This window comes from Cyprinodon tularosa, unplaced genomic scaffold, assembly GCF_016077235.1.
Source record: "Cyprinodon tularosa strain WSP-4 unplaced genomic scaffold, ASM1607723v1 ctg511, whole genome shotgun sequence".
Taxonomy (NCBI): Eukaryota; Metazoa; Chordata; class Actinopteri; order Cyprinodontiformes; family Cyprinodontidae; genus Cyprinodon; species Cyprinodon tularosa.
In genome coordinates, this window is record NW_024039243.1 from 124,529 (window position 1) to 152,374 (window position 27,846).

At 42.4% G+C, this 27,846-nt stretch overlaps 1 protein-coding gene across 3 annotated transcripts in view; it reads left to right on the top strand.

Moving 5' to 3' along the window:
- Nucleotides 1–27,846, top strand: part of adamts6 (ADAM metallopeptidase with thrombospondin type 1 motif, 6) — a 109,059-nt gene that overhangs the window by 67,108 nt on the left and 14,105 nt on the right. For all 3 annotated transcript variants that reach the window (XM_038303507.1, XM_038303506.1, XM_038303508.1), the window contains 5 exons: nt 1,876–1,999; nt 2,666–2,746; nt 19,264–19,427; nt 21,521–21,659; nt 24,273–24,402. In XM_038303507.1, coding sequence (XP_038159435.1) covers nt 1,876–1,999; nt 2,666–2,746; nt 19,264–19,427; nt 21,521–21,659; nt 24,273–24,402 — 638 coding nt within the window. The remainder of the gene's footprint in view (nt 1–1,875; nt 2,000–2,665; nt 2,747–19,263; nt 19,428–21,520; nt 21,660–24,272; nt 24,403–27,846) is intronic.

Genomic DNA, 27,846 nt, shown 5'->3' on the forward strand with positions numbered 1-27,846 from the left:
GACCGTACAATTTGATTTGAGCTTGGCACAAAGATACAGGGGCTCTGCCCACAGCTTTAATCTGATTCTCATAAAGAAGAGACGAGAACCAACGCACACAGACACACAAAACGGTGCGTTGTTAAATGGCCAGAACCTCTCCAGCATGTTTTTGTTTCCAGCATACCACTTTATTTTAGAAGCTCTTCTTTTCAGGTTACAATTGCCTGACATTAAAAAGAACATCACTTGTCCATATTCTGTTGTTTAACAACCACAAACTTATTCAAATTTCATGTTGCAATCCAACAGGAAGATTCACATGATATTTAACAAATAAAATCTGAAACTTGAGGCTCGCATTTGGTTTTCAAATCCCTCTAAATGATAATTGCTTAATTGTTGAACAGAATCTGCTGGGATGTTTTTTAAGTGTACAACTTCTTGAACGCAAAACCCCTTTGTGATACATGGTGGTGGTGGTATAATGTAATGGGACGGAGGCAGAGGTTCTTCATCCACCAAAATAATTATCCAAAACATACCAGGATGACTAATACCTTTGATTCATATACTTTTACGTCATTACCAAGCACAATAAATTCTGTTTACATTTACATTTGAAATAATATGGTACAGATGTCTGTTACCTGCAGTACTCAGTGGTTCCTGCTTTAGCTAAAGTCATTTTAAGATGACATTAGCATGGTAACCAATTAACATGTTAAGATGGCGCCTGCTTTATCAATGTTGTTGGCTGTGGACAAGTTGCTAACGCAGGTATGAATGCTAACAACGCAGTAGGTGTAGTTCTATATTCAGGCTGTGGAAAATAGGTGGAAGTTGTAATTTCAGATAAAATTTTGCAGCTTCTATTTAACAAAAATCACATAACCTGCTTACATCACACACACTTTGTGTTTACAACTTAACACTGGACACAGATCGAAACAAGGTAGTGGCAGCATCATGCCGTGTTTCTAGAAGAAACAGCTGGTCAGAACTAAGGAGACACTTTGTTTTAGATTTTTAAAAACATTTTCTAAATTAAAATGACTGAATGAGTGAGTGTATTTTTTTCTCCCTTTCATTTATGTGCTACCTTGTGTTGGCCCATCAAAGGGCTCAGCAACCTTTAAAACCCAAAGAGCCATTTTGCCCTGTGTCTCAGTAAGAGTCACTTACAGCTGGAAATATATTTTAATTACACAATATTGCAAAATATTGCACAACAACTTATTATTTCTACTTTTGAAAATCTGTTGCCATTTTAAACGTCCAATAGTTTATTTATATTTTGAGCTTCAAAAATAAAAAAAGACTTTAAACTTCTCATAAAGATAAAGTATGAACACATAATTTTAAATAATAATAATAATAATAATAACTGGAAAAATAGATCTAAAAACATATTTCTGGTCCTTTTAGTGTCAAACTATTGTGAATATCTAATTGAGATATTCTTTACAAACTCCAGTAAAGCTTCTAAGACTGGTACTCTGCTAATACACTACATTTGTTGGGTATTTATATCATTTTTAGCTGTTATTAAAAGCCCCTATAGCGCATCATGGAGCCTGCCTATCACATGAAATGTATTAAATGTGTGATTTTATAAATTAGTCTGATAGAAAATAGTTTTTTTTACATGTTTTCAGCTATCCTGCTTGTTTTTGTAATGAGGTTTGCTTTTCTGTCACAAGGAAAAGCAATATTTCCTGCACACTGACCGAACAGGAGCAACCTTGCTTGTTGTCATAATAAGGCCAAATCTGCCAAATAAAAAAAAAAATCAACTGGGACGTTAAAACTTTTGAAATGCATAAAAAGTGTTTAAAAAAATCACTCCCTGGAATAAGTTAAAATCTTGAATCTCTTCATCTGTTGACTCCAAAGCATGTGGGCTGCGACAACATCCTGGGCTCTGGCGCTAAAGAAGATCGATGTCGTGTGTGCGGAGGGGACGGCAGCACCTGTGAGGCCACAGAGGGGCTCTTCAATGAGTCTCTGCCTAGAGGAGGTAAAAAATGTCTGCCCTGAGTTTTAAGATAAGGGACTTAGGGATGTTCTGTCCCATCAGAGTTTAGTCAGAGCAGCAGATACGCTGCGGAGGACAGAGATAGTACTTTTCCCTTAGCTCCTGTGACCATATGTGACACAGCAGACGTGTATAAGATCAACAAAATGATTCAGCCCCTTGTTTTACAGCCTTAAATGCCTCAGAAGCAGGGGGGTCATTTTCCTTTGTCACCCAGCTACACAGCATATGTTTGCAGCTCTGTCAAGATACAGATCATAACTTATATTTCCTGTTAATTCAATCAGGGAGCCAGAAATCAGCAGACAGGCCTACGGCGTAAAGTGTAGACTGAGTTGGTCTATCGAGAGCATGAGTAGGAGAAAACATATTTCTCCTTCTATGGTATGGCTTATAAACCACCTAAAAATACGATGTGTGCATGATGGACTGTAAAAAGAAAAAAACTGAGCCGTTTTGTCCTCCTGCAGGACTTGCTTTATCCTTTTTTGGGTGATTTGGAATTTAATCTATATGTATTCCTACTTAGAATCATACGTCAGCTCATGTCTCATAATTGCTGAAGTAATATGTCACACAGAGATGAAGATTGGTTGAGGTGGAAAGTTACTATACCTCTAAAATATCTCCTTTATTTTTCGCTTTTAGGTTACATGGATGTGGTGCAGATCCCGAAAGGATCAGTTCACATTGAGATTAGAGAAGTTGCCATGTCAAAGAACTACATAGGTGAGTATCGGACTTAATTAAGGCTGTGTTATGATAACATAAAGGAAACCTGACAACCAAGTCAGTAGGATGAGATATCAAAATATGTTGTGTTTTTTTTTTGTTTTTTTTACTGGCAAAATCAGCTGGAAGTGTTGAAATTTCTGGATGAATCCCGTCCAGTCTTGAATGTGCGTTATAAAAACAATTGAGCTGATTTTGTGTTCTTTCTGCAGTGGAATTTCCTTCTTAAGTGCCTTTTAAATATTTTTTTATGCAACATATTATCTGAGAATTGTACATATTCATCTGGTGTTAGGTTTTTTTTTACCTCCGCTAAGGATTATGTGTTTAGGAGACAACTTGAAAAGGTATGGATTTATTGTACAGGAATTTTTTTTAAGTTTCTCTAACATTGTGAGATCGGCCTATTTGGCGGAACAAGCAGTTCCCCACTAAACCAGAGGGTGGCAGCAGAGACTATTGACAGCCTCATCATCGGACTCAAAACGTCCGTAGGTATTTTACTGAAGACAAAAACACAAGAAAGGGGAAAGTCGTTGGTTTGTTAGCATGATCAATTGAAAAATTTTAAAGGACATTTTCAAATAAAGGTGTGCCTCACGTCAAGGAACAATAAATAAAATTTGGTAATGATCCAGATCATGTGAGAGTTTTAGCTATAGGTGTAAGTCATGATTTGGGGCAAAATTTGCTGCTTGTTGTTCTGTGCTCTCTGAGTGATTTTGTCATGATCGGTTCTCTAATGGAGACCCAAAGATGCAGAACACCACTGACGGACACAGGATGAAAAGTTTAACAAGTTTATTGGCACAAGCACAGAATATGCAGATGAATGGTTTGGGCCTGGAATCTGGTTTCACCGGAGTCTTGAGGGTTCTTGAGGTTCTCCTTGGGAGAGTCACTGTTGGTTCTGGAGAAGGATGTGTTAGCAGAGTCCGTTAGCTGCTTCAGCGTCTCACGTCTTATTAGAACAGACCTTGGCTTGGGTTTCCTAGCTCTTGCCCAGAGCTGCTTGGAGGTTGACTGAGAATCTTCAGGGTTTGGCTCGGAGGGTCGGCTCGGCAGGTTAGCTCTTCCAGAGCTTTCACGGAGGAAGCACGAGTCACCAACTGGAACATCACTGCGGCGTTGAGGTAAGGTCTGAAGGCAGCTTAAGTAGTGGATCCTCTGATGGTCTTGATGAGCTGCACCTGTGCAGGAGGCTCCCTCAGAGGATCCACGGCGGACTCTGCTGGACTCTCCCAACAGTACCCCCCCCTCAACGACCGCCCCTTGGCGGTCCGGAGGAAGTGGAAGGACGGGAACGCTCGTACTCCTCGATCAGGGCAGGATCGAGGATGTACGAGCCTGGGACCCACTGTCGATCATCTGGTCCGTAGCCCTCCCAGTCGACGAGGTACTGCCAACCGCGACCTCGTCGACGGGAGTCTACAATACGGCGGACCGTGAAGGCTGGATGGCCATCGACTTCCAGGGCGGTTGGTGGGGAGTCGGATGGCGGGCACAAGGGGCTCGAGGAAACAGGCTTGATCTGGGAGACATGGAAGGTCGGATGGATTCGGAGGGAAGGAGGAAGTTGGAGACGGACAGCTGACGGGTTGATGACACGGGAGATTTTGAATGGGCCTATGAATCTCGAGACATCCCCTTGAGGGGGATGTCTCGAGTGGAAAGCCACACTTCCTGGCCCACAGAATACTCAGGGGCGGGGCGTCTCTTGGCGTCAGCGAAACGCTTGGTTGATTCAGCTGACTGGTTGAGTGTGGCAATGGTCTCCCTCCAAATCCTTCGACAGCGACGGATGTGATGATTAACGGACAGCACCGATATCTCTCTCTCATCTGCGGGGAAAAGAGGTGGTTGATATCCAAGACTGACCTGGAAGGGCGACTGTCCAGTGGATGCGGAACGGAGAGAGTTGTGGGCATACTCTATCCAGGGAAGGTATAGGCTCCAATCCACCGGGTTATTGGACGTTAGACAGCGGAGAGTGGATTCCAGATGCTGGTTCATACGCTCGGTCTGGCCATTCGTTTGGGGATGGTAACCTGAGGTGAGAGATGGTTTGCATCCGAGCGCAGAACAAAAAGCCTTCCATACCTGGGATATGAATTGGGGACCTCTGTCCGATAGAATTTCCTGGGGGATGCCATGAAGCCGGAACACATGTTTGATAAGAAGCTGGGCTGTCTGGAAGGCCGTGGGAAGTTTTCTCAGGGGGACTAGATGGCAAGACTTAGAGAAACGGTCGACAATGGTTAGTATGGTGGACATACCTCGGGAGACAGGGAGACCGGTGACGAAATCAATGGCTATGTGGGACCATGGGCGCGAGGGAACAGGTAGAGGTTGAAGGAGACCAGAAGGAGGTTGATGCGAAGCCTTGTTACGAGCACATGTGGGACAGGCCAACACATACTCTCTAACATCACGATGGAGCGTGGGCCACCAGAAGCGCCTGGAGATTAGAGCGACAGTCCTACTCACTCCTGGATGGGCGGAGAATTTTGCGGCGTGCATCCACTGGATCAGACGGGACCTGACAGAAGAAGGAACATATGTGCGGTTAGACGGACCGGTACCTGGATCTGGTTCGGTGGCTAGGGCTGAGTTGATTAGGTCCGTTATTTCCCAGTTGACCACTCCAACGGTGCATGAGGCTGGGAGGACAGGTTCAGGTGTCTCTGGATGATCGGCAGAGTAGAGACGAGAGAGAGAATCGGGCTTCACGTTCTTGGATCCGGGTCTGTAGGTGATAATGAGGTTGAATCTGGAGAAAAAGATGGACCACCTGGATTGGCGAGGGTTAGCTTGTTTGATTGACTGGATATGAGCCAGATTTTTGTGATCAGTCCACACAAGGACCGGATGCTCAGCTCCTTCCAGCCAATGCCTCCATTCCTCCAACGCCAGTTTGATTGCCAGGAGCTCACGATCACCCACATCATAATTTTGTTCAGCAGAGGAGAGCTTACGGGAAAAATAGGCACAAGGGTGTATTCTTTGATCTGAGTCGTCTTTTTGGGAGAGAACAGCTCCAACACCGGAATTTGAAGCGTCCACCTCAAGGATGAATTGTCTCGAAGGATCAGGTTGAATTAGCACGGGTGCTCTGGAAAACATGGATTTCAATTTCTCGAATGCAGCTTGGGCCTCGGGAGTCCACTGAAAAACTCGTTTGGAAGAAGTTAGTGAGGTTAATGGCAGGGCGGTTTGGCTATAGTTCCTGATGAAGCGGCGATAGAAGTTAGCAAACCCTAAAAACCTCTGTAATTGCTTTCGATTCTCAGGTACTGGCCAATCTAGGACTGCCTTGATCTTGTCCTCAGAAGGTTTCACCTGGCCGCCCTCGAGCACAAACCCCAGAAAGGTAACGGAAGACTGATGAAATTCACATTTCTCGGCTTTCACGAACAGCTTATTCTCCAGTAGTCTCTGTAGAACGAGACGGACGTGTCTCTTGTGTTCATGGAGATCCTTGGAATAAATGAGAATGTCATCAATGTAAACAAACACAAATACGTTGAGGAAATCTCTGATAACATCATTCACAAGGGCTTGGAAACAGGCTGGGGCGTTAGTCAAACCAAAGGGCATCACCAGGTACTCAAACTGGCCCAAGGGTGTCTTAAAGGCTGTCTTCCATTCATCACCCTCTCGAATTCTGAGGAGGTGATAAGCATTTCTTAAATCCAGCTTAGTAAAGACAGTTGCACCCTGCACTGGTTCAAAAGCTGAGGCGAGAAGAGGCAGTGGGTATTTGTTTTTAATAGTTATTTGGTTCAAACCTCGATAGTCAATGCATGGCCTCAGAGAACCATCCTTCTTGCCCACGAAGAAAAAACCGGCGCCCAGAGGAGAGGATGAAGGACGGATTATTCCAGCAGCCAATGATTCGTTGATGTATTTCTCCATAGTCTCTCTTTCTGGTTTGGAAATATTATACAGTCTGCTGCTTGGGAGAGGAGCACCGGGTAAAAGTTCTATGGCACAATCGTAGGGTCTATGTGGAGGTAGGGACGTCGCACTGACCTTACTGAAAACGGGGGCTAGGTCGTGATACTCAGAGGGAACAGAAGAAAGGTCAGGAGAGTCCATCTCCCCCCCACCTCTAGGAGGCCCCGCCATCGGGGCAGCAGAACGAAGGCATGTTTCGTGGCACGTAGTAGACCAAGATTCCAGGAGACGTTTGGTCCAATTTGTGTGAGGGTTATGCTTCTCCAACCACTCGAATCCAAGGACCAGGGGGGAACATGCAGAAGGAAACACAAAAAAGGTGATAGTTTCTCGGTGGTTACCTGACAGAAGTAGCTCGAGGGGCTGGGTTTGGTGGGTAACACGATGGAGTCTCTTTCCGTCTATGGCAGACACACTGAGAGGCTGAGACAGGGGAATGGTTTTAATCTGAAGCTGCTGGACGAGCTCAGAGTCGATTAGATTGCGCTCACAGCCTGAGTCAATGAAGGCGGAGAAAGAGAGACTCTGGTTATTACAGAACAAAGTTGCTGGCAGCAAAAGTTGAGGAGATTTACTTGAATTTATATGGCCCGCCAGACTCCTCATATCCTCTGGCGGGCCCCGGCTTTTGATTTTGCCGGGCAGGAGGCGATAAAGTGACCACTCTCACCACAGTATATGCAAAGTTTTCCAAGAAAACGTCTCTGTCTCTCCTCAGGAGAAAGCCTAGTGTGTCCCACCTGCATAGGCTCATTATTCCTTTTGCCTGAATGAGAGGCCTGAACAGGCAACGATAGAGTCTGTGGCTTAGATCTCTGTGTGGACATCTGCTCTGTAGAGGGAGAGAGAACAGCCATATTATGAGTGGCGGAGGAAAAATTACTTTGCTTCTTGGAGGTGTTTCTGGCTCGAATTCTGTTATCTAATCTGATGGCGAGACGAATAAAATCGTCAAGGGAAGCTGGTTCATCGAGGGTAGCAAGTTCATCCTTGATTTGTTCATTTAAAGCCATGAAAAATGCTCCCTTTAGAGCGCTCTGGTTCCATCCGGAAGCTGCCGCTTTAACCCGGAAGTTAATTGAGAAATCAGCCACAGAAGAATTACCTTGTTTAGGTTGAAAAGAGCTCTGGAATCGATCGTTTGGTCCGTCTCTTGGTTAAATACCTGGGAAAATTCAGCAATAAAGTCAGAAAAACGGCAATTTACACCGTCGTCGGTGGCAAATCTTGCCTGGGCCCAATCTAAAGCTCTTCCTGTTAACTGAGAGAGGATGAACGATATCTTCTTGTGGTCTGAAGAAAAACAACTAGGAGAGTTCAGAAAAATCAGCCGGCACTGGAATAAAAAACCCTTACAATCTTTCATGTTACCAGAGAATTTTTCTGGCAGACTAGGACGGAACTCTGATGACGTCACAGGTTGTGACCTCGGGGGAGGAACTGGACCCGGAAATGGTTGCTGTGCTGATGTAGCATTAGCGCTATTGAAGTAGCTAACGTAGCCTTGAATAGCTTGGTTCTGTCTTTCAATATGTGCATTCAACTCACGTAAGGCCTGGCTGAATCCTTGGATTTGAGCAGCCTGTTCGTCTAGCCGACGGAGATGGTGATCTGCTGGGCCTTGAGTTTGGCCGCAGTGTTCTGTCATGATCGGTTCTCTAATGGAGACCCAAAGATGCAGAACACCACTGACGGACACAGGATGAAAAGTTTAACAAGTTTATTGGCACAAGCACAGAATATGCAGATGACTGGTTTGGGCCTGGAATCTGGTTTCACCGGAGTCTTGAGGGTTCTTGAGGTTCTCCTTGGGAGAGTCACTGTTGGTTCTGGAGAAGGATGTGTTAGCAGAGTCCGTTAGCTGCTTCAGCGTCTCACGTCTTATTAGAACAGACCTTGGCTTGGGTTTCCTAGCTCTTGCCCAGAGCTGCTTGGAGGTTGACTGAGAATCTTCAGGGTTTGGCTCGGAGGGTCGGCTCGGCAGGTTAGCTCTTCCAGAGCTTTCACGGAGGAAGCACGAGTCACCAACTGGAACATCACTGCGGCGTTGAGGTAAGGTCTGAAGGCAGCTTAAGTAGTGGATCCTCTGATGGTCTTGATGAGCTGCACCTGTGCAGGAGGCTCCCTCAGAGGATCCACGGCGGACTCTGCTGGACTCTCCCAACAGTACCCCCCCCCTCAACGACCGCCCCTTGGCGGTCCGGAGGAAGTGGAAGGACGGGAACGCTCGTACTCCTCGATCAGGGCAGGATCGAGGATGTACGAGCCTGGGACCCACTGTCGATCATCTGGTCCGTAGCCCTCCCAGTCGACGAGGTACTGCCAACCGCGACCTCGTCGACGGGAGTCTACAATACGGCGGACCGTGAAGGCTGGATGGCCATCGACTTCCAGGGCGGTTGGTGGGGAGTCGGATGGCGGGCACAAGGGGCTCGAGGAAACAGGCTTGATCTGGGAGACATGGAAGGTCGGATGGATTCGGAGGGAAGGAGGAAGTTGGAGACGGACAGCTGACGGGTTGATGACACGGGAGATTTTGAATGGGCCTATGAATCTCGAGACATCCCCTTGAGGGGGATGTCTCGAGTGGAAAGCCACACTTCCTGGCCCACAGAATACTCAGGGGCGGGGCGTCTCTTGGCGTCAGCGAAACGCTTGGTTGATTCAGCTGACTGGTTGAGTGTGGCAATGGTCTCCCTCCAAATCCTTCGACAGCGACGGATGTGATGATTAACGGACAGCACCGATATCTCTCTCTCATCTGCGGGGAAAAGAGGTGGTTGATATCCAAGACTGACCTGGAAGGGCGACTGTCCAGTGGATGCGGAACGGAGAGAGTTGTGGGCATACTCTATCCAGGGAAGGTATAGGCTCCAATCCACCGGGTTATTGGACGTTAGACAGCGGAGAGTGGATTCCAGATGCTGGTTCATACGCTCGGTCTGGCCATTCGTTTGGGGATGGTAACCTGAGGTGAGAGATGGTTTGCATCCGAGCGCAGAACAAAAAGCCTTCCATACCTGGGATATGAATTGGGGACCTCTGTCCGATAGAATTTCCTGGGGGATGCCATGAAGCCGGAACACATGTTTGATAAGAAGCTGGGCTGTCTGGAAGGCCGTGGGAAGTTTTCTCAGGGGGACTAGATGGCAAGACTTAGAGAAACGGTCGACAATGGTTAGTATGGTGGACATACCTCGGGAGACAGGGAGACCGGTGACGAAATCAATGGCTATGTGGGACCATGGGCGCGAGGGAACAGGTAGAGGTTGAAGGAGACCAGAAGGAGGTTGATGCGAAGCCTTGTTACGAGCACATGTGGGACAGGCCAACACATACTCTCTAACATCACGATGGAGCGTGGGCCACCAGAAGCGCCTGGAGATTAGAGCGACAGTCCTACTCACTCCTGGATGGGCGGAGAATTTTGCGGCGTGCATCCACTGGATCAGACGGGACCTGACAGAAGAAGGAACATATGTGCGGTTAGACGGACCGGTACCTGGATCTGGTTCGGTGGCTAGGGCTGAGTTGATTAGGTCCGTTATTTCCCAGTTGACCACTCCAACGGTGCATGAGGCTGGGAGGACAGGTTCAGGTGTCTCTGGATGATCGGCAGAGTAGAGACGAGAGAGAGAATCGGGCTTCACGTTCTTGGATCCGGGTCTGTAGGTGATAATGAGGTTGAATCTGGAGAAAAAGATGGACCACCTGGATTGGCGAGGGTTAGCTTGTTTGATTGACTGGATATGAGCCAGATTTTTGTGATCAGTCCACACAAGGACCGGATGCTCAGCTCCTTCCAGCCAATGCCTCCATTCCTCCAACGCCAGTTTGATTGCCAGGAGCTCACGATCACCCACATCATAATTTTGTTCAGCAGAGGAGAGCTTACGGGAAAAATAGGCACAAGGGTGTATTCTTTGATCTGAGTCGTCTTTTTGGGAGAGAACAGCTCCAACACCGGAATTTGAAGCGTCCACCTCAAGGATGAATTGTCTCGAAGGATCAGGTTGAATTAGCACGGGTGCTCTGGAAAACATGGATTTCAATTTCTCGAATGCAGCTTGGGCCTCGGGAGTCCACTGAAAAACTCGTTTGGAAGAAGTTAGTGAGGTTAATGGCAGGGCGGTTTGGCTATAGTTCCTGATGAAGCGGCGATAGAAGTTAGCAAACCCTAAAAACCTCTGTAATTGCTTTCGATTCTCAGGTACTGGCCAATCTAGGACTGCCTTGATCTTGTCCTCAGAAGGTTTCACCTGGCCGCCCTCGAGCACAAACCCCAGAAAGGTAATGGAAGACTGATGAAATTCACATTTCTCGGCTTTCACGAACAGCTTATTCTCCAGTAGTCTCTGTAGAACGAGACGGACGTGTCTCTTGTGTTCATGGAGATCCTTGGAATAAATGAGAATGTCATCAATGTAAACAAACACAAATACGTTGAGGAAATCTCTGATAACATCATTCACAAGGGCTTGGAAACAGGCTGGGGCGTTAGTCAAACCAAAGGGCATCACCAGGTACTCAAACTGGCCCAAGGGTGTCTTAAAGGCTGTCTTCCATTCATCACCCTCTCGAATTCTGAGGAGGTGATAAGCATTTCTTAAATCCAGCTTAGTAAAGACAGTTGCACCCTGCACTGGTTCAAAAGCTGAGGCGAGAAGAGGCAGTGGGTATTTGTTTTTAATAGTTATTTGGTTCAAACCTCGATAGTCAATGCATGGCCTCAGAGAACCATCCTTCTTGCCCACGAAGAAAAAACCGGCGCCCAGAGGAGAGGATGAAGGACGGATTATTCCAGCAGCCAATGATTCGTTGATGTATTTCTCCATAGTCTCTCTTTCTGGTTTGGAAATATTATACAGTCTGCTGCTTGGGAGAGGAGCACCGGGTAAAAGTTCTATGGCACAATCGTAGGGTCTATGTGGAGGTAGGGACGTCGCACTGACCTTACTGAAAACGGGGGCTAGGTCGTGATACTCAGAGGGAACAGAAGAAAGGTCAGGAGAGTCCATCTCCCCCCCACCTCTAGGAGGCCCCGCCATCGGGGCAGCAGAACGGAGGAAGCACGAGTCACCAACTGGAACAACACTGCGGCGTTGAGGTAAGGTCTGAAGGCAGCTTAAGTAGTGGATCCTCTGATGGTCTTGATGAGCTGCACCTGTGCAGGAGGCTCCCTCAGAGGATCCACGGCGGACTCTGCTGGAGAAAAATGGTATTTTCTCCAGCTCCCAACAGATTTTCTAGTTTGGTTTAGTTTATTTTCAGTAAAATACACAATATCAGATTTAACCTTTACAGTAAAATGTGAGGAAAGGTTACCAAAAAAGTGGTAACCTCCATACAAATGTGTAAATATTTAACCTCAATGAAAGCGTGCATGTGATATGTTGCTACATAATTTCAGTATACAGTAGTGTAAATGACAGACTATATTTATCTAACAGGAAAAGTTATAAATTGTTCTTGAACTGGTTTTGTGAGGGTTCAGCAAAGGAGGAGGGGAGACCGTTCCATACTTTGAAGCCTCGGAATAGAACACCAAACGTGGAATGGAGCTAAAATCCGGGCCCATTTTGAGTTGAATCGACGTGAAATACATGATAACAAACATATCTATGATGGAAGTGAGAAGGAAGCAACTTATTGATCGAATTCTAGACAAACTGACCAAATTGACATTGGTTTACAGTTAGTTTACAATTGGTAATGAGTAACAGTTTAGTTTTGATGGGTGCTAGCCAAGATAATATTAGGCCTGTATATACTGCCACCATGACCATTAACCATAAAGATCTTGCTACAGACATTTAGTGCTTGTTTCATATTGTGACCTTGCAGAGCATAACTATTTTCCAGATAATTTTTTATATATTTTAATGCAGGTTCTGTCCCCATTAAGAATAAGGCATAAAAAATATTCAAAAGGTCTTTAGTAAAAAACTATTAAACATTATTTTGAGTTTTTCTTACCCATTTCTGAAAGTAGGTCATGCAACAGGACCATGATTCCAAGCACAGCAGCAAATTTAGAACAGATTGACCTGAAAAAAGGAGGAACAATGTGTTGCACTGGTTCTGTCAAAGTCTGGACCACTGCAACGATTTAATATGTTAGACAATTGTTTTCTTGATGTAAAAAACAAATCAAGACAGAAATCAACAAATGGACTTGTGCAAAAGCTACATTTAAGCATTGCAGTATTTTAAGTACTGTGGTTTCAGGTTAAGGGTTTGTTTTAGAGAACTAGCCTAAAACGTCTTCACATAACCTTTAACAGATCATCTGTTATTTTATTTGCTGAAGTGAATCGGTTTTAATTAACTACAGTGTGATGGCTTGGCAGTTTGCACCACTAATCTGTTTCATATTTTCTTGTCTGTCATTTGCATTTCCTCACATCTTTGTTAAAAGAAAATTGGAGAATTTCTTCATCTAATCTCCTCTTGCTTAATGCAAAGCTATAAAACAGTTTTATATATATATATATATATATATATATATATATATATATATATATATATATATATATATATATATATATATATATATATATATATATATATATATATATATATATATATAAACTTCCCTGAAACCTATTAATAACTGTCTTGGCACCAGACTCATCCACTTTGTTCCAGACTAAACAAGAAAGCATTTGCAACGCTGGCAGTGTCAGAAGCAAAACAATCAGACAACCGGATTCAATTAAGCCAGCCCTGCGTCTTATCATTAACCAGAGAAAGACATGTGACAGCATGTTGAATTTATAGCGGATGGTGGTGATGGAGGACTTAAGCCACACTCTGAAGTGGAGAGCTGTGTCGGATTTATAGGGCCGTGGTGACAGCTGCCTGCTCCGCCGGGAACATGGAGGATATGATGTTCATATATCACCGTTTAAAGACTCACATTTCTTGGCTTTTATTTACCCGTCCAAACAGTTTGTAGCTTTGTCATGAATTTCCTCTGTGACCTCAGTGATAGTGATAATATTTTTCTTATGTAGCGTTGCCTGGCTCTTTGCTCCTCTAGTATGAAAATGTTGCATTTTTTCCGATGTTTTATTAGGTCTGCATGAGGAAGCATAAATATAGAGAGGGTGATATTTGCGCACGACTTGTTCAAACTACACTCTTCAAAAAATCACAATGCTCACAATCAGTGCCAGATGTGCTGAAAATGGATTTGTAGATAAAGGAGGAGGCTGTGGTATGTTAAGGAGCAGTGAACCATTGTTCGTCAAGTAAATTCTGCGAAGGAGTATTTACAGAACATGGACCAGGCTGACAGATTATTAAGTGGCTGGATTGCTTTGTCTTTTCCAATTTGACAATGATTTGGTGCAGAAAAAGAGGAGCTATCTAGATCTGTTGAAAAGGAACACCTATTGTTATTTTATTTATGAGGCTTTAAGGCTTTCACCTAAACTTCTTTTTTCCTATGCATCTCCTACAGGGGAGGTATGTGTATTCGTTGTAATGCGATGTTGTTAATGACTTCAGGTTAAAGGATCAAGATGAGCTGAAATTAATACCAAATCTTCAGCTAAATGTGATTCAAAGATAGATTCAAGTCATTCTCTATCAGGATGTAATGACTGGGTGCTTGGGTGCACATGCTTTAATTGACAGGGATTTCTTTTACTCATTCAAACAGTGTCCGACTTAATATTAATAATTGAAATTTATTGATCTCATACTGGGCTGCTCAGTGATGCAGTCGGCAGCACTGCTGCCTTGCAACAAGAAGGTTCTGGGTTCGATTCCCAGGAGTTTGCCTGTTCTCTCTTAGCATGTGTGGGTTCTCTGTGGGTACTCTGGCTTCCTCCCACAGTCTAAAAAAATGACGATAAGGTTAATTGGCTTTCTAAATTTTCCTTAAATGTGAATAGCCTCTGTCTTACCATGCGATGGACGGGCGACGTGTCCAGGATGGACCCCAGCTCTCGCACATAGACAGCTGGAGATAGGCACCAGCGACCCTGCTTGGGATAAGAGTGACAGAAAAAGCATGGATGGATTATGTCCCATTGGTGAAATTCGCTCTGGGTATTTAACACATCATGTGGGGTTAAGGGTTTTTCTCAAGGAACCTAGAGTAAAGGCTATGGGGATTGAACCGGCTACTTGCAACATTCTCTGAGCACAAGCATACTGCTCTAACCACTAGGCCAACACTCCCACATAGAGTTCCCATCAATATTTCTTTAAATAGTAGATCCTATTTCTATCACATAGTTTTGGAAGCCATCAGGTACTCTCACTGGAAGGGATGTCCCGAAACAACTTTTTCATTTCCGATATGATACCGATATTGCAGCTTAGAGAATTGGCTGATACCGATATTAACCCGATAGGATACTAGTATGAATCATAGCGGCCATTGGTATTTATTTTATTGTGTAGAATGTTAGGAAAAGCTTGATCAGCAATAAAAGTTATGAAAGCAACTGACCCATGTAAAATAAACTGATCAGTTACAGGAACTTTTAACAGAAGCAGAGTGTTTCTATGAGTATGAAAATATTGGAGTTTTTAGATAAAATGTCCTTATCTTGAATATTACACTACTTGCTTGTTATACAGCACCATTCCCTATGTGGATTCTTGTCATTTTGGCTAAATAGTTAAATCCTTCTGTCATTTGACCGTAAAAGCCAGAAGGCTTGTCCGTATGGCCAGTAGAGCTTTAAAACATCTCTGTGTAGCATTTGACCCAAGTTTTGGCTTTATTAAATATATATTAAAGTGTTTATCAAGGGAGTTACAGCATTTGTTGGGTATTGATGCTTCATAAGGATTGCCCTTCTTAAAAAAACGCACCTAGGCGACTCGAGAGGGTCGGATCTGTCACTGGATGAGTCATGTGACCCAGAGTCTCATGTTGTGGCCGTCTAACTCTGCTTTGAAACACAATAGGTAGCTAAGCCAAAGTTGTTTTTTGCCAATAAAACAGATAGCCTTCAGGGGTTCTAACCTCTGGAAGATTTTGGCTTACCCACTTTATTGGGTACACCTTGTTAGTACTGGATTGGACCCCCTTTTACTTTCAAAACTGACATAATCAATGTTGTGCCAGTTCATAATTAAAAAGAACAAGTTCAAATATCAGTTCACACACAGATGAAAATGAACTGGCTCATGTTCATATTTCACTTTTTCTGAAAATTAATGTAAAGTAAGCTCACAAACCTATAATTGAATTAGTTCATTTATGTTCAAGATTATTTGGTAAATTAAGTCACAATCCTACAAAATACAACCTCATATTTCAACCTCTAAATGTGTGATCATAATATATAGAAAGAAATTGAAAATACTTGATGCAGGTAAGGTATAGTGTAGTATAGTATGCAGTGAAGCCTTTATTTAGCCAAATTACACAGAACTTCAGAAACATAGGGGGCACATTCAGGTTCTGCTAAAAAGATCTGCTTAAAAAATGATTTCTTACATTCCTTATTCAGTGGCAGATATTTCCCAACATTGCTCGGATGCTTTAAGTCAATGTGTCGCTTTAAATTTAATATGGATGTTTCTGACGAATGGACCTGTTTGTTAAGTCTTAATGGGCACAGTTTGCATAGAAGTGTTCCAAGTCTTCCTTTGTTAGATCATAAAACTCCGCCATGCGCTCTGCAAAACTGGCATCAGAAATACCAGCAGATGAGTCTGAATCCCACAGACTAGTACTAGCAGTAGATATACTGGTTTGTCATGCTGTTTGCTGTAGTAAAACCTGATGTTATCCAATGAAAAGTGTTTTTATTATTTGAAGGCGAATGTGAGCTGTGTGTTGCTCATTATTCTCAGAGTGAATATCGCTGTAGTCTAGTTTCATTACTTCAAAACTAATTAATTCAGTTCACTGTTCACTAAAAATATGAACATATTAAATGAACGCCATCCATTGAACTGGTTCATGCACAACACTGGCCATAATCCTTCATGGCATAGATTTGACAAGGTACTGCAAACATTTCTCAGAGATTTTGGTCCATATTCATAAGATAGCATCACATAGATGCGGCAGATTAGTCGGATGCCCATTCATCACGAGAATCTCCTGTTCCTCCACATCCCAAAATTGTTCCATCGGATTGAGATCATTTGAGGACAGTGAACTCATTGTCATGCTCAAGTAACAAGTCTGAGATTATTTACGTATGCTTTATGAAATGGCATCTTATCTGCTGGAAGTAGCCATCAGAAGATGGGTAAACTGTGGTGATAAAGTAATGGACATGGTCACCAACAATACTATGTTTATGATGATGACATGATGCTCAACTCCTGCTAAGGGGCCCAAAGTGTGCCAAGAAAATATCCCCCACCCCATGACCCCACCACCAGCGTGGACCGTTGATACAAGGCAGGATCGGTCCAAGCTTTCATCTTCTTGACACCAAATTCTGACCCTACCATCGCAATGTTGCAGCAGAAATCGAGACTCGTCAGAACAGGCAACAATTTTTTAAATCTTCTATTATGCAGTTTGAATGAGACTAAGAAAATTATGGCCTCCGTTCTTAGCTGACAGGAGTGGTCTTCTGCTACCGTAGCCCATCCACCTCAAGGTCTGTTGTGCTGTTCCTTCAGAGATGTTCTTTGGAATACCTCCGTTCTAACGACTGGTTGTCTCAGTTACTGTTTCCTTTCTGTCAGCTCAAACTAGTCTGGCCATTCTCTTTGACCTCTGGCATCGACAAGGCACTTGCACCCACAAAAATGCAATTCAGTGGATATTTTCTCTTTTTTGGACCATTCTTATTAAACCCTACAGATGGACGAAAATCCTGGTAGATCAGTATTTTCCGAAATCCTCCTACCAGCCCGTCTGGCACCATTAACCATGCCACGATCAAAGTCACTTAAATCACCTTTGATGATGTTTACATGCTAAATGCATTGAGTTGCTGCCATGTAATTGGCTGACAAGAAATGTGCCTTATCGAGCAGGTAGACAGCTCTACATCATATAGTGGCCAGTGCAGTGTAGATTTGCCGTTATTCAACTATAAACTTAACCTTGTTTAGGAAAGAGTAATTTCTTACAGGATCCAGGAAAAAATTAGCTGTTAAAAATGATCCATACCCACTCAATAATCAATCACAGTTGCTGACGAGATTTTTCCAAGTTTCTACTGGTGTTTCAGTGATTTATCTTTTATGAAGTCCCCATCCAGTTGAAAACCCTCTTTGCCATCATCCCAATTTGCAGTTCAACCCACTGATTTAAATCAGAATAAACAAATTGGGAATATTGAAAGTTGTTTTAAATTCAAATTTGCCAGCAGGATAATTTGGTCTGAAATGTATAGATATATGGTGGTAGTTTAGGTCAGAGGTCACGGATTAGTGGTCTGCGGTCCGAATCAGGACCCACCTGCTGGCTAATCCGGACCCAACCTGATTTAAAACCTTTATAAATCACATCATCTCCTGTTAATATGGTAAAGCCATCCAGATGACCTGGGACAAGGCTACACGAGATACAAATTAGCCAATGAGCTGTCAGTCCGGGTTGCTGTTGTTAGCTACTTTTAGACACAACAGGCAAACCTGTGGCAAGCCGGGTGATGGGTGAGAAAGGGAAGATGATGAGAAAAAGTGAAAAAAAAGTGTGGACTGCTGGAACTGATGACAGAAAAGTGAAATAGTGTGCTCAGAGATGACCCTGCACATTTAGAGTATGTTTGGCTCAATTTGCTGCTGTGAAGCAGGATTCTCCGCCATGAATTTAATAAAAAATAAATATGGATCCAGGCTCAAAATCACCACCTTAATATGTGCTTGAAAATGGCTTTGTCTCCATTCAAACCCAGGTTTAAAGCCTTGCAGGGCAGCCTAAAGCCCACTGCTCTCATAAAGACATAAAAAAGAAAAAAAAAAGAAACAAACGAAACGAGAGGTGTTTCATAAAATATGTGAATCAGGAAATTGTCTATATATATACACCAAACTGAACGATTGTTGTTCTCTCCTTAAAAAAAACACCTTAGATTTTAAAATGGAAAAATGTACTATTTTTTATATATATATATTTTCATTTAAAAAGTCAATGTATAACATGGATGCATAAACACCTCATTTTATTTCTGTGTTAAATTCTGTATAAAGTAATGGATTATAATTAGAAATGTCTCCAGACCTTTACTGGTTGTGTATTTTCTTTATTTGGTTATTTTTATTTGGTTACCCATGGTTGACACTTAAAGCAATTTGACAGTAAATGCTCATTCACAATTTTCATAAAGCGATACACAAATTAGTGCTGGCCGTCTAAGTGGGTTTAAGTGTACATGTACACTTAAACCCACAACTTCTCATTTGTAAGATTAATACTCTTCCCATGTAGTCACACATAGTTTTATCATTATCGGGCCACAAAAAACAAAGAAAAGTTCCAATATATCATTTAAGCTCCCAAAAGATAATGTTGTTCATGCTCATGATAAGTATATCCAAACTTCTGACCAGAACTCTAGCCTTTTTTGGATTTTAGCTTTCTGAAAGATATTAAATGAATTTATCTTGTGATCTGTCAGCTCTAAAATCTGAAGAGGATGATTACTTCATCAACGGAGCCTGGACCATTGACTGGCCCAGGAAGTTTGACATCGCAGGGACGGCCTTCCACTACAGGAGACCTACCGATGAACCCGAGTCCTTGGAGGCGCTGGGACCTACCACTGAAAACCTCTTTGTTATGGTAATAAAGCTGATTTTTTGATGTCAACTCAGAACTGTAAAAACACAAAAAGTGATAAATTCAAACACGTATTTCACAATAGTGAAGAGAATGTGGAATTTGCTAAATAAATTTGAAGGTTGTGCTTATAACTTTGAAAAAACAACTTTTTTCCTCATAAAATCTGGTAGAACCAATAAAATCACTGCTTTAGTACACTTGACCTCCAATAAATGTGATCATAAAACTATTTTACTCCCAGTGGTGGTAATGTTTATATGAACTTGCCTTCGATCTTTCTTTTCTTTTCCTTTGTTGGTGGATTACTGTATGTTTTAAGCTTTCAGAACAAAGCACAGTGCAGTGATTCAGAGGAGCCTGTGCTGTCTACAACTCTAATGTCCACCTATTGCACTGTTAGCGGCATATGCAGTGCTTTACAAATGTATTCAGTCCTTGTGAAATATGATAGATCCACACAAAATAGTGCACATTTTAGAACCCATATATGTCTGCTTTACTAGTTGGCTGTGTGCATTCATCATCAAACACATTTACTCTTATGTCCCTGAATAAAATCTAGAGAACCAACTGATTTCAAAAGCAATTGGTTATTCCCAGTTAATAAAAACAATATGAGTGTAATTTCATCTATGGAAGGGATAAAGCATGGAGAAAGAAGACGAGAATGTTAAAGCAGAGTTAGGTTTTAAAGAGCACTATTCCAAAATAAGGAAATATCACTAAGCTGCATTGTTTAATGTATCATGTGAAGCTGGAAGGAGCGTGGCTCAATTCCACACCTACCAAGATTTTTCTTAGCAAAACATGTGGAATAATTTCTTATCAAATGAAAAACTAAGGCCAAACGTCCAGGCTAACCCTTAAATCCCTCAATCATTATATAGAGTGGGGACTATATAGTAGACTTTATAGTGAATTTTATAGCAGAGATTTAAGCCAAAACAAGTTTTTGGGCTACTTTTTAAAGCTTTGAATTCTATTCTAATGCTGACATTTGAATTGAAAAAGCTTCCTGGATGGGAAGTGAAACATCTTCAAACTTGGAAACCAATTCCAGTGAATTGTTTTTTTGTTTGTTTGTTGTTTTTTTTTTACTTTTTTGGAATCTGTGGCCAGATTTCAAGCCAAATTAGCTTGACAGCTTTAAGCAGGGAAGCTAATTCTAATGCATTCCTCATTTTACAGTGTAATTCACCCCACCACCACACAAATATCTGAAAATGTCACCAAAATGGTTGGTGTCAAGAGACCCTAAACAGGTCAGGATCAGAGCAGGCACCAGCTAGCTTAGCTTAGCCTAGCTTGAAACATGGAGACTTAGTAAAGTTATGCTTCGAACAGATCTTTTTTAAGGTAAAGAATTTTTTCACCCCAACCCTGTTGAGTCCAGTTGGCTGAAGCCTTAGTTCGAGCTGTTTGCTTTAAGGCTGATTTGCTGATTTAGCAGTGATTTAGCCGTGGAGGTAAAGACACTTTGCTCGGTAGCAGTGTGTCAGAATGATTTGCTTTTATACTTAAACACGATTAGCATGTATCTGTAAAAGAAGCATGTACCGTTCTAACTAGTGTTGCGCTGAGGCTATTTTTTGGCCCAGATACCTAAACCCGATACCTTGCTGTGCAGTCATTTGGCGATACCATACCGATACCATCTGTTTGAAGTGGATGCGTGTGTCTATATACGAAGAACTGCATACTACTTGGATGTAAAATAATAGCCATCATGGCTTTGTCAAGCTGCTGCCTACCTTTGTGAAGAAGAGAAAAGACTAATAAAAAAGTGAATCCAGTAGAACTTTTTATTGCCTACCTGGAATGGGTGACAATAGTTGAATAAACTTTTGGCTCTCAAAATGGTATCGGTGCCCTATTTGTTGGTACGCGCCAATACCGATACCACCAGTTTAGTGCTAGATCGGGGTCCTGCCCGATACTGGTGTCGGTCTCTGTGCAACACTAGTTCTTACATATAGGAAATTCCTCTGCAATAACCATTCAACCAAAGAGGGAAATTCTGAGACATTTTTAAGACAAATATTGCAAAATGAGTTTAAGTAGCCACATAAACATGTTTCCCTCCTTTTATTCAGGTTCTCCTTCAAGAGCAGAACCTTGGAATACGCTACAAGTTTAATGTTCCCATCCACCGGACAGGGAGCGGTGACAACGAGGTAGGCTTCGCCTGGCACCACCTGCCATGGTCCGAGTGCTCAGCTACTTGTGCTGGTGGTAAGTCTTTGATTAAAGTCATTTTTTTTTTGTCTTCAAATGTAGTTTTGTGTCAGTTCCAGCTGCAATACAACTGCTACTAAGGCATTACAGATGTGAGAGAAAGTTGTGGCCAAAATCCTGACAGCTTATCAGACTATAAAGATGTTATCTTTTGGTTTATGCACTCATTAATGCTAATCAAAGCATCAAACATCTTGGAAAAGCAGATCTAGAAAGCTTCAGAGGATCGTTACATACATTTTCACATTTACCTACATTCATGTTTGTGAAATGGGGCTCTGTCAGTGTGTTTATTTACACTGATCATTTCTGTTATCAGGACCACCTAGGAGTTGTTACATAGTGACTTGAACTTGAATCTGTTTATTGGCATTTCAGGTCTTGTCAAAAAATTACAGCTTAAGAAGTTATGGTTCAGTGAACAGGAAATCAAATCTGCACACAAATCCAGCTCTGCCTATATTGGTTTAAACAACTGATAATGTTGTAGTCCTGGATGAACAGTGGAGGTGAAGTTTTATGCAATGTGTGGGAATGCTCTTTTTATCCAACAGTGGGGAAGTCTGGCTAAGGAATTGGCATCCATACATCCATCCATCCATCTATCCATCCATCCATCCATCCGTTCATCCATCCATCTTGCCATCCAGACATCCACCCATCTGTCCATCCATCCATCCATCCATCCATCCATCCATCCATCCATCCATCCATCCATCGACACATGTATCCCTAAATCAACCCATCTATTCATCCACCCACCAACCCATGTGTCTATCCATCCATCCAAACATCCATCCATCTATCCATTAATCCATCAACCCATCTGTCGATCCATCCATCCACCCACGAAAACAATCCATCCTGCCACCAACCCATCCATCCATCCATCCACCCACCATCCAAACCATCCACCCACCAACCCATCTATCTATCCATCCATCCAAACATCCATCCATCTATCCATTAATCCATCAACCCATCCATCCATCCATCCATCTCTCCATCCATCCATCGACCCATGTATCCCTAAATCAACCCATCTATTCATCCACCCACTAACCCATGTGTCTATCCATCCATCCATCCACCCTTCAACCCATCCATCCACCTACGATCCAAACCATCCACCCACCAACCCATCCATCCATCAACCCATCTGTCGATCCACCCATCCACCCACGAAAACAATCCATCCTGCCACCAACCCATCCATCCATCCATCCATCCATCCATCCATCCATCCATCCATCCATCCATCCACCAAACAATCCATCCTGCCACCAACCCATCCATCCATCCATCCATCCATCCATCCATCCATCCATCAAACAATCCATCCTGCCACCAACCCATCCATCCATCCATCCATCCATCCATCCACCCAACCCATCCATCAGTAAACCCATCCAAACATCCATCCATCAACCCGTCTATCCATGCATCAATCCATCAACCCATGTGTCGATCCGTCCATCTATTCAGCCATTCACCCTCCAACCCATCCATCCATCCATCCATCCAACAACCCATCCATCCATCAGTCAATCCATCCATCCATCCATCTATCTGTCGATCCATCAATCCATTCTCCCACCAACCCATCCATCCATCCATCCTCTACTGCATGGCCAGTGTTGTCTAGAGATGCAACCACTCTTCCTCAACACTACCCGTCCTGCAAAATTCAGACATTCTCAGTCTGAAACCACAGTTAAATTCTGTGGGTTTCATGTAACAATAAATTGTGCTTCTACCCAGTTGTCAAACGTGGCCTGGACAGGGTTTTGTAATATTTTGTAAAAGCATGACTGAATAAGCATGTGGTTTATTCTAAAGGAAAGACTTCCAAGTTGAGAGCAGATCTTTTTTTTTCTGTGGGGAAGCACATTTGGCTTTTCCTGTATCCTAAACCCTTCTTTGTATTGTAAATCTAAATTTTAAAACTGCAGCCAAATGTCTGTGTCTCTCAACTGTTCAGAGATTTAAATCATCAAAATGGTTTTTAATCATTCTCCCTTTTGGTAGGACTAGTTCAAGTAATTACTAAGCTGTATTTAATATACTCCGAAACTAATAATATGTGCAAAACAAACACTTTCTGACACATTACAACTGGAACTGTTTAACCACAACGCCTAAGCTATTCATCCTTACCGTGGTTAACTCAGAACACAGATGGGTAGACTTCCTATGCTCTACACACACACATATCCATATCTCATTACATCTGCCAGACAAGTCTATGGCTGGATACGTCCCTTGAGGGTCCATGCAGACCCGGTATAAGTTAGCGTGGCATTCACACACACATGCTTGCATACATTCAAAGTGGAAGGTGCAACCCTGATACGGTAGCCCTCGTTCTCTCCGGCAGGAGCCAAAGTAAAGAGCTCCCTGCTCTGTAAAAACGATTTGCCAACATATCCTGCAAAGAATCAGGAATTTACATGTCTGGACCAGCTACAGAATGAAAACAATACCATCCCTACCCAAACACGGCTCTTGGCACACGCCGCTGACCTCAGTGTTTCGGAGGGGCTATTAAGATGAGCTCTCTTGCCTTATTGATCTGGAGGTTTTTTGTGTGTGTGTTTTTTTCAAATTCAGGCAGCCAGAAGCAAGAGGTGGTGTGTAAGAGGCTCGACGACAACTCAGTGGTGCAGAACAGCTACTGTGAGACAGGCAGCAAACCACCGGAAAACCTGAGGGACTGCAACACCGAGCCGTGTCCCCCAGAGTGAGTAAAGTTTGTAACACCCAAAAGCTAAAAAAAATTAAAAGTATTTAATAGAGTTAACTATAGACAAGATTTAAAATGCATTCTTCTAAAATGGTTAGTTATATGCTGTCATTTTTAAGAAGCATGGAGGCGATATACTATACACTATTTGCCTATTAATTTTGGATGAAATATTTCAGCACAGTGTTTCTGTGCTGCTGACACACAAGTTATAGTTTTATAGCCAACAAAGTTGTCTTCATGTAAGCTTTTGTTTGTGCTCATCATTATGAACATACCTCATAAACAACATTCCTCTTTTCTCACTACAAACCTTGATCATTAATGTATTTTATTCATTTATAATGTAGTTGAAAATCTGAGATATTGATCTCAGAAGATGTCCTGCTTGGTTCCTTTTTCATCTTTTGCAAAAAATCAGTTCAAGATCAAATTGATGGTGTTTTTTCTCCTTCTCGACTAACTTAATCACTGCAGATGCTGCATCCAACTCCTATTACATCCTTTATGAACTGGCTCCACACCTGACTGTTTTCCTTTACCTGTGAAATGAATATATAAACATTTAGTGTATTTTTATAATTAGATTTCACTTCTACAGATGAGCATTTAAATATTAAAATACGTGACTGCATAAGGCTAAACATGATAACACACTGGCTAATGGAAGATTGTTTGTATCTGATTTACTTCTGATTCAATCACAAAAACACTCAGAAATATACATTTGTAATATTTACAAGCAACTGAGAAGTTCCTTCCTCCACTAAACACAAGGGAATAAACTAAATCTAAGTAACAATGCTGCAGCTTTTAAAACAAAAATAAGTTGGAGCCTTTTGAAAATGAATTTAATGAAAAACATTAAATTCTGAGCCCCAGTACAGACGTTCATTCCAGCCAGTGTGGATAAACACGACATAATAATTTAATTTTTCTTATAAAATTATGTTTATTTCACAAAAAGGCAAAACTTACACTAAGCTAATATATTTGCTAAAATAAGCGCATATAAAACTTGTCGGCTCTCCTTAATGTGCCTGTGTTTCCACGAGGATGTTTTTTGTCATCGGCACTGAACTACACTTTCTCGCTCTTTGTTCACCTCAATGCTAATGCTAGCAGCAGCGGTTTGTGCGTGTTTGCGGGGGTCAGGGTTGGCAGAGACCAGCTCATCGTTCAGAAGAGGAGGAGCAGAATCACAGCCGAAGTTTCTTTCACCTGTTTGTATCAAAAATTGAATTTTTATTTCTGACACATTTTAGCTGATGTCAATTAATGAGCCAAACACAAAAATCTGCCCGATAAAGCCACCCTCCGAGCCTGATGGTGAAAGTAGTGAGTGAGAACCTGGGGTCATTTCTCAATTCACAAGAACTAGAGTATGGACTTGTGTCTTCACCAAGTATGTCTTTGAGAAGAACACAGGAAGGTCTCGACTCGTGGAGAACGGGAACACGCAGCATAAATATGGGTCATTTGAAACAGAGGCGTACTCGTGGCGTCACCTTTTTTCATTTATTGGGGGAATAATATTAACACAGTCAGATAAACACAAATCAAATGAACATTTTGCCAAATAAAACAAAAAAAAACTCACCATCAGAGCGGTCCCATACGGCTATGCTAATAGGGGGTTGCTGCAAACGGGCTGCGGTTAGCCCTGGCTGCCATTACCCTTGGAGGTCCGCTGGTTGCATCAGTCATCTTAAGTTTGGAAATTACGCAAGGGGAAAAAAAAAAAAAAAAACGAAATTACGCATTACATCTGTAAATGGGCCATATAGTGACGTTTAAAAGTACAATGTTCTCTCCTCAAATGATCTTAAAATGTACTTTTATTGAACAGCAACAGAAAAGAGAACTTTTAACTTCTAACTCTGTCAGCGCTCCATTGAAAGCTGCTGCCACAGTGCATGCTGGGACAGCTGTCAATCTCAAGAACGGACAAGTCTGCTCTGATGCATTGTGGGTAAAGAGGGAGGGGTGAGAACCTCATCTGTTGTTTGTCCTTTTTCGGTCTGCTGTTCTTGTGAATTGGAACAGTACTAGGGCTGAGGCTGATGACGTTTCACAAGCACACGAGGACGCACAAGTACACAGTGATGTCAAAGGTCAGTCAAAGGTCAGGGAGGAATGAGCTGACTGGTTACAAATAAAAAAAATAACAGCATTTTAAAAATCTCCAAAATATATTACTCTTGTTAGTTTAAAAGACGATACTACGGCTATAATTCCCAAAGCCTGACCAAAAGTGGATGACGCGGATGAAGATTTTCTTTCATCCAGGTCTTAGTCATTCCGTAAAAGTTTAAAAAACAATCCACTGGACTTGGTTTCCAAGATTTAAAGATGTTTCACTTCCCCTCCAGGAAGCTTTCTCAATTCAAATGTCTGGATCCGCAGTGAGATTGAGTCTTTATATAGACAAGGCCCTGTATTGCTTGGAAACATGCAAAGGAAACCGACTGAAACCTGTCTATGATTCTGAAGGTTGGTCGTTAAACGGGGGATTGTCTCCTGTAGGGTTTCAGGTATTACAGGAGACAATCCCCCCCCTTTGACGACCGACCTTCAGAATCATAGACAGGTTTCAGTTATTACAGGCTAACAATGGAACCAAACAAAACACTCGTCGGTTTTCATTTGCATGTTTCCAAGCAATACAAGGCCTTGTCTTTATGAAAACTCAAACTCACTGCGGATCCAGACATTTGAATTGAGAAAGCTTCCTGGAGGGGAAGCGAAACGTCTTCAAATCTTGGAAACCAAGTCCAGTGGATTGTTGTTTAGACTTTTACGTAAAAAGTGGATGATAATAGATTGGAAAACTGTTGCCAGGCTCACCAATTCTTGTTCCGGCCACAACTTTTATTAGGTAGCATCGCAGTTTGATTTTAACATTAGAAACGCTTGGATCCATCAATGCTTCAGTCTGGTAGTGATATAACTGTGATGAAGACCACAGCTTAGCTCTGTATTGTTCCTGACCATGTTGAATTTCTCCATGACTATTGGGTACCCTTCAAACAGAATAACGCACAATGTCACAAGGCTCCAACTCATCTGGTTTCTTCACAAGGACAAAGGGTTCACTGTACTCCAGTGGCTTTTATATTCACCAAACCTCAGTCCAATGGGATGCTTTTGGGATGTGGTTCAGTGGAAATGTGCAGCCAACCAATCAGTAGCAACTATGTGATGCTATCATGTCAAAACGGACATAAATCTCTGGGGGAATGTCTATGACACCTTGTTGATCTGTGAGCTCACAGCGGGTGGCTTGGAAAATGCACCTAATAAAGCGAAGGGATATGTTTTTAGCACCATTTGGTCTCATAAATTTACTCAACCATATTTTGAATTCATATGATGATTGTCCTGGGTTATTCATCGTCCACATTTGTATCCAAAGGACTTAAACATGCCTTATCACATTTA